A 12,650-nucleotide genomic window follows, 5' to 3' on the forward strand; every position below is an offset into this window, starting at 1 on the left:
CCAGCTTTCCATCATATGGACACGGTGCTGACAGTGCCCGCAAACGTGCTGAAATCCCTCGAGTGATGGCTGTGCGAGGGAGTGTTCCGCAAAGGGATACTGTTTCTCACCCCTTCCCTGTCCATTCAGCTGGTGACAGATGCCTCCGACACGGGCTGGGGAGCCCACCTTGGGAAGCTCGGGACGCAAGGTATGTAAGGCCCCATGGACCTCTCTTTCCACGTCAATGTCAGGGAGTTGAGAGCTATCTGCCTCGCCTGTGGCGTGTTCCTACTGCAACTGTGAAGCAAGTGTGTTTCAGTTTTGACCGACAACACAGCTGCGATGTTTCATATAAACAGACAGGGTGGTGTTTGCTCCTGTCCCCTGTTCAAGGAGGTTCTCCTCCTCTGGGAATTTTGTGATATTCACCCAGTGGCCACCTCTCTCCCTGGGCTTAGAACGAGCTGACAGACCGCCTTGCGGGTCCTTCCAGGGGCACGAATGGTCTCTGAGGGCTGACTTGACCCTCTCAATCTTCCGCAGGTGGGGGTTTCCCCACCCGCTCAACAGGAAGTGTCCTTGGTTTTGCTCTCTATTCAGGCACAGTCCGGGGTCTCTGGGGGATGTGCTGATGATCCCCTGGTCTTGGGGCCTGCTGTACACCTTCCCCCCTTCCTGCTGATCCCCAGAGTAATCCTCAGGGTCAAGGAGTTCCAAGCCTCAGTGATCCTGATAGCCCCAGCCTGGCCTCATCAGCATTGGTTCCCGGACCTCCTCGCCCTTTCAGTGGAGCAGCCTCTGGCCCTCCTCCTGTGTCTGGACCTAATCTCACAGGAGTTCGGCAGGCTTAGGCACCTCAACCCCTGCTCCCTGCACCTCCATGGCTAATGGCCTCAGAGAGGCAGTGTTCAGAGCAGGTCCAGGCAGTCCTCCTAGGGAGTCTTCCTACCTGGTGAAGTGGAAATGGTTTGTGATCTGGTCAGGTGACATGGTCCCCCCTACAGAGGCCCCGGTCCCAGTTATCGTGGACTACCTCCTGGGGCTCAGGCTCCAAGGACTGGCTTCCTCCTCCATGTAAGTGCACGTAGCAGCCATCTCAGCTTTCCACTCTGGCTCAGTGCAAAGGACTGTCTTCTTGGAACCCATGGTGCATTGATTCCTCAGAGGCTTAGACAGGGTTTACCCTCAGGTACAGGAACCAGTGCCCTCGTGGGACCTAAATTTGGTGCTCTCGAGGCTCAGGCGTCCTCCCTTTGAGCCCTTCCCTTCTACAGCTTTCCTGGAAGGTGTATTTCCTGGTGGCTATTACCTTAGCCAGGTGAATATTGGAATTCAGGGCCCTAGTAGTGCCCCCCGCCCCCGCCCATATGGTCTTCTTTAGGGACAAGGTCAGGTTGTGCTCCACCTGGCTTTTTTGCCCAAGGTGGTGTCTGTCTTCCATGTTCATGAGGATATTTTTCTCTCTGTATTTTACCCTAAACAGGCATTACATACGCTTGATGTGAGGCATGCTTTAGCTTTTTATTTAGAGAGGACCAAGCCAAGCCCTTCTGCAAGTTCCCCCAATTGTTAATTGCGTTAGCAGATAGGATCAAGGGTCAGCCAGTGTCAGCTCAGTGTATTTCATCCTGGATCTCAGATTGCATCAAGGCATGCTACGCGCTAGCACAGTTTCCAGCCCTGCCCATTAGGGCACACTCCACAAGAGCGCAAGCCTCTTCCATGGCTTTTGCGGCCCAGGTGCCCATTGTGGAAATTTGCAGGACTGCTACCTGGTCCTCAGTGCACACTTATGCTACAGTCCGTCTCTAGGTAGGCTCCTACCCTGCTTCCTGGGGGGCTAGCTTTGGAGTTACCTAAGTGGAATGGACATGAGCAAGCACTCGAAGAAAAAATGGTTACTTACTTCCTAACTGTTGTTCTTCAAGATGTGTTGCTCATGTCCATTCCACATCCCACCCACCTCCCCTGCGTCAGTGTGTTCCAGCAAGAAGGAACTGAGAGGGTGGAGGACCAGTGGGGAGATATATGCACTGATATAGCGGCACCACTCCAGGGGGCTCCCCATCTGGCCCAATAGATACCACTAAGGGAAAATTCTCCAGCAATCCATGCACACTGTTTCTTTTAGATCCAATTGATTTGTAATATAGATGGTGTATATATTTTTAAAGTATTCATCAATTGATTATATTATTTTGGTAGCAGTTGCACAGAAACAGCGTTCAGTTTACTGATGGATATGAAGTAAAAGAAGACATTGGGGTTGGTTCTTACTCTATTTGCAAGAGATGTATACATAAAGCTACGAACATGGAATACGCAGTTAAGGTAACAAATGTTTAAAACCTCTTAATTGCTAACAGTCATGTTCAGAATTTAGCCATAGAAGTTAGTTAAATTTATCTATCATAAAATTGCTAATTTTTCTTAGTGAGTAGAAAAGTGTGAACGCAAATGTCACTTATTCATTCCATTTCATATTTTGCAATTTTATTTTATTTTTTTATTTAAATGCGGTACAGCAGTATTATTCTTCGAGTGTTGACCCGTGGGTGCTCCACTGTTGGTGTGGACTCATCCCGGCACCATGGATCAGAGACTTTCAAGCAGTCATCAGGAGGGCTGCGCATGTGTGCAAGTGGAGAGCGGCATTCCTGCCTTTGAAGTAGCATGCGCAGTCCGCTTTTCCCTTGGTACAGAGGAACTCAACCCTCTCCTCCTCAGCGTGCTTTGCATATCAAAGAGAAGCAATTGACAACCAATTGAGTACTTTAGATAGACTCCTCTTTATTCAAATAAAAACAAACAAGCAAGCTGCTAGTAGCTCTCACTGAGGCACAGGGACAAGCTGTGGGAGCTGAGTCCAACTGAAACAAACAAAAAAAAACCTAAGGAATAAACCAACTAATAACCCAAGCAGACAGCTTGGTTTACACAACTTGGGGAGTATACTCTGGCTTGGGGAAGACATGCCAGTTCTACTTAAGAACGAGAAATATGGAAGATGCCAGGAGCCTATGCCAGTCTCTGATGCCCACAGCGAATGCATATGCTGTTTGGGGGATACATACGTACAACAAAAATATGTCCACTGCCACAGCCTGATAGCGAGGGCTTGCAAGGAAAGAGCTCACAGCCTGCATGCTGTCTGTTGACAAAGCCCTTGATCCCCATAGCTTTAAAGGGGGCAGTAAGGGCTCAAGCGCAAAATTCCCTCAGGGCAATCCCTCCAGCCCTTTACTTCAGAAAGCATGGTCAGAAACCAGCCCGCTCTCTCCCCCCAAGAATCAGTAAAGAGGATGAACCCAGCACCTCGGGCATGGGGAAATCTTGAGCCTCTTCTATGACAGGCTCAAGAGCGCGCTCTAAACAAGCGGTCTAACCATCTTCCCAGGAATCAAAAAGGGCACCTACTAAGAGCCCTGATGTAACAGAGGCACCAATAGCATCAAGGACACCTGGAGTGCCTCGAGCACACTCAGTATCCCTGGCACAATGTGAACCCCCTATGCAATCTCCATCACAGGCACTCAGAGGGTGTGTCTAAACTACATGGCTCCTTTAATGGAGCCATGTAGATTAGGCTGATCGGCAAAGGGAAATGAAGCCGCGATTTAAATAATCGCGGCTTCATTTAAATTTAAATGGCTGCCGCACTGAGCCAACAAACAGCTGATCAGTTGTTTGTCGGCTCAGCGCGCTAGTCTGGACGCTCCCGCGCCAACCTGCAAGCCCTTTATCGACCTCCCCGTTATGCCTCGTAGGATGAGGTTTACCGGGGAGGTCGATAAAGGGCTTTCATGTCGACCACGGCGCGTCCAGATTGCCCCGATCTGCCGACAAACAGCTGATCGGCAGAGTGGGGCAGCCATTTAAATTTAAATGAAGCCGCGATTATTTAAATCGTGGCTTCATTTCCCTTTGCCGAACAAACAAATCTACATGGCTCTGTCGATGGAGCCATGTAGTCTAGACATACCCAGAGGTGACAGGACTAGTCCCAGCTGCTCTTCAGTACCTCACGCTAACTCCACATCCCCCGGGGTCACAACTGCACCCATGCCACCACTTCATGTACCGGGGGCTCATCAATGGCTCACCGGACATCATCCCACAGCCGTTCCCCAATGCTCAAAACAGGCACTGCCACAACCGGACATTAGGGCTAGAACTGGGCCCCCCACTCAGCCTTCGACACGGCACCACTTTTGCTCCCCATTACCGATAAGGGGCTCACCATGTTCACCTGCTTTGTCTCAAATCATTGCCTACCAAGGGGATTCAAGGAATAGGTTCTCATCTCAACACTCCTTCCCAGAGAGTGCAGATCCTTAAGGGGCATATGACCTACCTCATTATCAATATCCTCCTGGCATCCAGAATGGCACTATTATGACAGACACCATAGCCAATAGTCACGGGGCACTTTGTCATACCTCCACTGCTCCTCCTACACTGCACAGAGGTCTGTGACCTCTATACATTCAGACCCATCGCGTTCCCCATCTGAGGGCATGGATCCAGAGGAAGGGCAAATTGAAGATGAACCAACGGTCCAGCAATCAGACATACCACCCAATGATAACTCCTCGTCTGCTCCTTATGAAGCGGTTATCCCGAATGATCCAGCACCTTGTGATGACCTTAAATAGTTCCAGGAGCTATTTAAGAGAGTAGCTGTCAATCAGAACTTAGTCTTATCAGAGGTGCAGGAAAAATACCACAAGCTCCTAAAGAAGCTGCAGCCCTCTGCAAAATCCAAAATTGCCCGGCCTCTAGGCGAAGCTATTCTTGAGACAGACCGTAAAGTATGGCAAACCCCAGCCATGCCCCCCTCCTGACCAACAAAAGGGCTGATCGAAAGTATTTTGTCTTCATCAAAGGGCATGGAATTCCTGTACTTACACCCTCAGCCTAACTCCTTGGTGGTTGATGCTGCAAACCAAAGGGCCAAAAACCTGCAGCACAAGGCTCAGACACAGGACAAAGACCACAAATGCTTTGATGTCTTTGGGAGGAAGATGTACTTCTCCTCAACCCTGCAGCTTCGCATAGCCAACTATACAGCGTTGCTTGCAAATCATGATTTTGACAGTTACACGAGACTAACAGAGTGTATGCACACTATTGCAGCGGACAAAGGCAATCATTAAAGAGGGATACACTATATCCCGGACAACGCTATAAATGGCCCTAGATGCTGCAGATACTGCGGCTGGATCTACTGTGATATCTGCAGTAATGAGACCTGAATCTTGGCTGCAAGCAGCAGGAGTCCCTAAGGATCTCCAGGCCAAAGTAGATGACCTGCCATTTGATAAGACCAAATTATTGTTCAATATCTTCATCAATGATGTAGATATTGGGATAGAGAGTACGCTTATTAAGTTTGCAGATGATACAAAACTGGGTGGGGTTGCAACTTCTTTGGAGGATAGGGACATAATTCAAAATGACTGTAGCAAGTTAGAGAAATGGTCAGAGGTAAACAGGATGAGGTTTAATAAAGAGAAATGCAAAGTGCTCCACTTAGGAAGGAACAATCAGTTCCATACATACAAGATGGGAAGCGACTGTCTAGGAAGGAGCATGGCGGAAAGGGATCTAGGGGTCATAGTGGACCACAAGTTGAATATGAGTCAACAGTGTGATGCTGTTGCAAAAAAAACAAATATGATTCTAGGTTGTATCAACAGGTGTGTTGTAAGCAAAACTCGTGAAGTCATTCTGCCGCTCTACTCTGCACTAGTTAGGCCTCAGCTGGAGTACTGTGTCCAGTTCTGGGCGCCACATTTCAAGAAAGATGTGGAGAAATTGGAAAGGGTACAGAGAAGAGCGACAAGAATGATTAAAGGTTTAGAGAACATGACCTATGAAGCCAGGCTTCACGAACTGGGCTTGTTTAGTTTGGAAAAAAGAAGATTAAGGGGGGGACATGATAGCGGTTTTCAAATATCTAAAAGGGTGTCACAAGAAGGAAGGAGAAAATTTGTTCCTCTTGGTTACTGAGGACAGGACAAGGAGTAATGAGCTTAAAGTACAGCAGGGGAGGTTTAGATTGGACATTAGGAAAAAATTCCTAACTGTCAGGGTGGTCAAATATTGGAATAAATTGCCAAGGAGGTGGTGGAATCTCCCTCTCTGGAGATATTTAAGAACAGGTTAGATAGACATCTGTCAGGGATGGTGTAGACGGAGCTTGGTCCTGCCTTGAGGGCGGGGGGCTGGACTCGATGACCTCTCGAGGTCCATTCCAGTCCTATTATTCTATGATTCTATGATTTGCTACAGGTACTGACGAGGCCTTGTACTCTAGCAAAGATTCGCTCACTACTTTGCGCACATTGAGAATGTACACTCCACCCTACCAGAGGAAGCGCTACACACCTTACCAGAGACAGTCTTTATTACACAACAGCAGTACCAGCCTTTTGAACAGAATCACTTCCAATCTTGAAACCACTGTAGAAGAGCCCCTAACAACTGCTCTTCCATGACTCACACCTCTAGGCAGCAAATGTGAGAATTTGGTCGAGGGTCTGCCTGACCTCCCTGCCACTCCAATACCTGGCGAGGCCAACATATTTCAGAAGCATGTGTGGGAAGCCTCTCTAACCCTGTTTCACTGCCAGTGGTGGTGGCAGGGAGGTCCTCAGTTGGTTTTTAATTGCCCTGGCATAGCAGATGGGACCCAGTCATGCCAGGGGGGGGTGTTAATGCATGGAGATCCTTATTCTTCCCTCCCCCAAAAGCCCTGTTGGTGGATGGAGGGGGGAGAGGAGTGCCTGCTAGGAGGATCTGAAGGCTGGCACTGGCCCGAAGGTAATTTGAGTTTGAGGCCCCTGGTAAAGATAGTAAGAAACTGCCTAAGTATATAGGGTACAGACACACCAGAAAGCTACGATATATTGCCTACACAGCCTCCTGTATGTCCCAGAAGTGCTTCCTATGTCTGTACTGCTTTTATAGACATATATATAGTGTGTTTCTGCATTCCTTTAGACAGAGTCTTTCCCTGGTGCAGCAAAAGTGTCTGCTGGTGGTGGTGGGGAGGCAGCAGGGAAAGGCTCTGGTAGGTCCAGGCTGCTGAAACCTTTCCCCACTGCAGGAAAAAGGCTCTGGCAGCAGGGAGCTTGCGGCTTCTCCCGTAAGTAAGCATATGGTAACTGCTTTGCCATTGTATTCTCAATAAACACGGCATATTGCCTTTTCCCCCATAAAGATCCCATGTGCTTCTTATAAGCATAACAATCCTAAGTGAATGCTTTAAAAGTTACCAGAGGATAGGTGGGGTACTACCACCACCTCTTCTGGTGTTGGTTGCTAAGAATAACTTGGACATCTAACTGTAGGAGAAGGTGCATGTCGGAGAATCCCAAACAGACAGAGGCATCTCCCTGCAGCCTGGAGTTAGGTGCCTAACTCATTCTGAGGGGTGAGCTTAGGACATCCTTCTCTTTGGTGTTTTGTATCAACTAGCTTAGGTGGCTACCTGCTCAACATCCTCGCTTATGTGAATCTGAGTTTTAGATGCCTGTCTCTCTCCATACATCGTATAGGCAGCATAAGTAGCTAACTTGGGGTTGTGGATCCTTTCTAGGTGACAGGATATCTCAAAATTAAGTCCCTCCCTTTGTAGATCTCTTCCCAGGTGCCTAGCTGCAGCCAACCATACTAAAACCAGTCCAGTAATGTCATCCATCCAGGGTTCAGTAACACATGCAAAGTTAGGGGCTTTATGCTTTACTAAATGGACTAAATGGTTAAATTGTTAATTGGCATCTTCACATTAATGATTGTGACGTAAAGAACCCATTTGTTACCCACCAGTAATCCACTACATCTAAAAAAAATTCCACATTCTTCTCAAAGATTTTTTTCCTCCTCCACTACCTAAGGTGTTTTGTAGCCAGCATCCTTGTAAACATTAGTGAGGAATGTTTTGCATTTGTGCAAATGAAAACACGTGCTTGCTGCATTTTTTCAGTTTTTAGAAAATATTTTTTCTTACAAATTTGCTTGGTTTTCTAGATTATTGACAAAAGCAAAAGAGATCCAACAGAGGAAATTGAAATCCTACTGCGCTATGGACAGCATCCAAATATTATTACCCTTAAAGATGTAAGTAGACCCCAAAAATGCGTTCTTTGATAGGGTATTATAAAAGTGCTTTCACTCTTTGTTTTGTATCTGTCAAAGAAGAGCATGTATGTTTTAGATGTACCTAAAAAGTTATTTTGTCTGCTATAAACAGTCATTTCAAATGTCTTAATATACTTTTCCCAATATCCAATTTTAAAATAAAATATGTAACTCTTATTTGAGGCACTTAACATAGTAGACAGTTTAATAAAATGCAATAAAATACTAATCACAGTCTGAAATTACTAATTTTTTAAAGTTCAGTGTTTGTTGTAAAAGAGACAAAAGATGAAGGGACGGGATGGGGAAAAGCTAATAAATAAAGGTTCAGCAGTGGTCATTCAAAAAAACTTCAGGACTATGCAAATAATTTTCAGGGGGTGTATATTTTTATATCATGCTCATCACTGTAGTTGCACATCTATGTCCCAGTCAAACAGGTCTGCCAATCTAAGGCACGATGGCGGGATACCTAGGTGATTAGTATTCAATGTGTAGTAAATGTAGAGTGGATAAAATCTCCAATCAGAGGTGCAGGGTACATGCACATCTGAAATGGAGACCCCACAGGAAATACATCTCCAAATATTCCAGCTACCTCCTCTCCCCATGAAGCGTCATGGACCCATAGGCACATTCAGCTTACCTCTAAATTCACTCAAAATGATATGTTTCATTGTATTACCACAAAACATTTCTATTTTGAAATACCTGAAAAAAAGTTTCAACATTTCCAAATGAAATGTTGTTCATATTTCTACTTTTCATCCATGCTCAGATTTAGGATGAAAACAACTAAAGATATTGGAATTTTTCACAGGATGGAAATTCCAGTTATTACTCAGCAGTAGTTATTACTCAGCAGTAGCTGTTTCACCTTAAAGATGTCTGCATTGAAATGATGGATATTCAAAACACTGTTTTCTCAGATTTTTTTTGGCGGGGGAGGGGTGCCTTAATTTTACAGCACAGTTTATGCCCAACTGTGGGGAAAAAATCTATAGCATTTTTCAATACAAATTCATTGTTGGGAATGATCAAAGTACAAAGATACTTGGTTTTGAAATTAATTTTCACTGATGTCAGGAAAAGCAGAACTGTACAGCCAAATGTTGTAGATGAATACCCAAACTGAATTATGAAAAACATTGGTTACTTTTACCTTTCTCTACTGTTAATCAAACAAGAACCTTTCAGACCTTAAAGGCCACAATGAGTGTAGGTGAAGGATGACAACCAGGCTAAAATTTGAAAAAGTGGTTACTCTTACCATTTTGGATCTTTAATGACACTATCATAAAATTTTCCCATTTCTGTTTTACTTGAAATAGTATGAACCTACGTTGGAAGAAATCAACATCTCCTTTAGACCTATGAAACTTTTCATTATAGTGTTTAGAATTATTTAATTTATCTGCTTTTATGGTTTGTATAACATTAAATTTCTTAACCCCAAAAAAGTTGGTTACTGTTTTTAGTTAATTGAATTAATTCATTCATTAATTTACATTGAAGAAATAGTATATAGTCCTTGGTCTCTGGAAGAAACACATTCTATAATTTGTCTTTTTCAAAAAACTATAAAAACTATGGAATTAATGGCTAAATTAATCCCATAGCTTTTTCTTCTGCATTTGGATGCAACCTTACTGAAAAGCATGCTTTCTACAGTATGAATTTTGTTTTTCATTTTGATTATTATTGATAAAGAAAATAATGTAAAATACAAAGCCTCCTATATAACTGATTTTAACTACACCAGAATGTAGTTAAAAACATAGAAATTGGTCACTTTTAAACATTTAAGTAACTAAAAACTTTTTCATTTTGAAACCCAAAATTTGCTAAGTTTATTAACCTATAATATAAAATAATAAAGTGTATTTTGAGAGGAGAAAGATAGAAATGTTCCATTTCCTCTTGATTATTCATTAAATACACCACTTCATTTTATTATATGTTCATATACTATATATCATACATATATATATTGCATACATATTATATAAGTATATATATTATGTCTATAATTTATTATATATACACATATACTCACACATCCTCAAGGATACCTATTTTTTAATGTGAAATAAAAGTAATTTCACCATTTTTGGCACATACTGTGGGGCGAATAATCTTACATTTTGGAAATTTATATTGAAATATATTGAAATCATGAGGGAATGGTTTCTCTAAAAGTACACTTCTGCATAAAACAAGGAGGATCATGTAACGAGGTGTTCTTTTAAAGAGAAGCCAAATTTTGAAGCAGATTGAAGTTAAAAGCCCAGGGAAGTGCAATAAAAATGAAATTTGGTATTCACATACAGGTTGTACCTCCCTTAACCAGGACTCTGTAGCCCAGCACCAACCATGGATGTTCCTGTACCACAGAGCCCAGGAACAGAGGTGTCTGACAATGGGGCAGAAGTGCTGTAGGAAGCTCTGGTGACTCAGCGGGGAGCCCCAGAGTGTGTTGCGGAGGTGGGGGGACACAATGGGGAGCTCCAGCTCAGTGACAGCCATGGAGCACCAGTGGTGGCCAGGGAGCTCTGGCCCTGGCTACGGAGCTCCAGGCCCAGGCACAGAATCAGGTAGCTGCGGAGATCTGCACCATCTGCGGAGCACCAGCTGTGGCACTCCGGTCCCGACAGCAGCAGGGCAGAATCTACAGAGCCCCCGGGGTCTGGAGTAGCAGTGGGGGCAGGTTGGAGCCCAAACCCAGTGACAGCCTGGGTGTCAAGAGAGATGGGACTTCTCCCTGGTCCAGCCCATTCCCTTACTCAGGACCAGTAATGTCCTGAGGATGCTGAACCAGTGAGGTCCAACTTGTATTTGCTTTCGAGGCATTTCTATGCAGCTTACAATCTGCAATGTTCCTTAGTGGCAACATGAATATCTGGTCAGCTACTTCGACAGAATAGAATAGGTTTGTAGCCAATTAGTTGCATGATATTGGAGAGAAAAGGTGGGTGAGGTACCTTCTTTTATTGCATCAACTTCTATTTGTGAAAGATAAGCTTAAAGCCACTTAGGGTTCAAGAGCTTGTCCCTCACCAACAGAAGTTGGTCCAGTAAAAGTTATTTTCTTACCCAATTTATGCTCTTAAGGTGATTTTTGAAAGGTCCCTTTATAATGCTCAAAAATGCATGTTGAAATGGCCAATTTCTAGGCATTGCTGAACTTTTTTTGCGGAATAGTTACTTCATGGTGAAATAAGCTCTAATTCAGCCTCACAAACTTATTACCTCCTGATGACTGCGTTAAGATCTGATATGCATTTAGATTAGATCAAAGTAGTAATCTGATCCCTCCTAAATTTTACACATCTATTCTTTATATTTAGACATTAGCCTAGCAATTTATTGCATGTTATTCAATAACTGTTCTTAGTGAATAAAGTTTTGTGATCATTTTGCAATTTAAAATATTGTTTGAATAGGTTGCTTTGGGAGTGGCAGTGATTCCACAGGTTTTCTAATGAAAAGAATTGTTTGGAGTTATCTGCATTATCTTGATGCCCTTAGAAGAAAATAACTTTTAAAAGTTTACCATGTTAATATATTTCATTTTTGAAGGTATATGATGATGGAAAGTATGTATATGTGGTAACAGAACTTATGAAAGGAGGAGAACTGCTGGACAAAATTCTTAGGCAAAAATTTTTTTCTGAACGAGAAGCTAGTGCTGTCCTGCTAACAATAACAAGAACTGTTGAATACCTCCATGCACAAGGGGTAAGTCTTCTACTTGAAGAAAACATTTAGAAATTCATTAACTGAAACACACTCTGTGACAGTTTGCAAGGACAAATCCATATCTGATGCAGCAGGGCTGGCCCACAATATTTTGGCACCTGAAGCAGAGAGCTCAAATGACTCCCCCATGCAGCCTTTTCTCCTGCCTGCCTGTTACGTCTCTTGTGCCCTCCTTCCTCCAGCACAGCACTCCAACCATCTCTGTGCATCTAGAGCAGAGAGAATACATATCCACCAGCAGCAGACACAATTTTCTACACTCTGGGTCCTAGTGGTGCCCTCTCCCCCCCCCACACACACACACAGTCTAGCACCTGAGGCGACCCCCTCAGTTTGCCTCTTGGTAAGGCCAGCTCTGTGATGCAGTATTCCAGCATGCATCATTAAACAAAAGTTTCCTAGCAAATAACGATGCTGCACTAAACCTTTTCTCCAAAACTCAAACTCCTCATAGTGCAAAGCTCATTTTAACAGGTGAAGTAATTTAGAGGTGAGGGAGGTTAACATCAAAAGTGGAGAATCTTTGTATTGTAAAAGAAGGGACCCTGATGGTTAAGGACAAACTGAGTAACGAACGATTGGAAGCCAGTGAGGTGATAAGACAGGAGGTGGTGATGTCATCAGAACAAGTGAATGAGGCAAATGGATGAGATGCATCTGTGTCTGATAGGAAGAAGAGGAAGAGTTATAATTAATAACTTAATACATTCATTTGCTTCTCTGCCATGGCTTCCCATTATGTATGGTTACAGTTTTTGTGATAA

At 44.0% G+C, this 12,650-nt stretch overlaps 1 protein-coding gene across 2 annotated transcripts in view; it reads left to right on the top strand.

Moving 5' to 3' along the window:
- RPS6KA3 (ribosomal protein S6 kinase A3) overlaps positions 1-12,650 on the top strand; it is a 132,704-nt gene that overhangs the window by 102,269 nt on the left and 17,785 nt on the right. Inside the window, exons 15-17 of one of the 2 annotated variants that reach the window (XM_006116147.5) lie at positions 2,188-2,313; positions 8,017-8,106; positions 11,707-11,865. In XM_006116147.5, coding sequence (XP_006116209.1) covers positions 2,188-2,313; positions 8,017-8,106; positions 11,707-11,865 — 375 coding nt within the window. The remainder of the gene's footprint in view (positions 1-2,187; positions 2,314-8,016; positions 8,107-11,706; positions 11,866-12,650) is intronic. The other variant, XM_006116148.5, reaches the window with a different exon arrangement.

This window comes from Pelodiscus sinensis, chromosome 1 (genome assembly GCF_052426305.1).
Source record: "Pelodiscus sinensis isolate ZL-2025 chromosome 1, ASM5242630v1, whole genome shotgun sequence".
Lineage (NCBI taxonomy): Eukaryota > Metazoa > Chordata > Testudines > Trionychidae > Pelodiscus > Pelodiscus sinensis.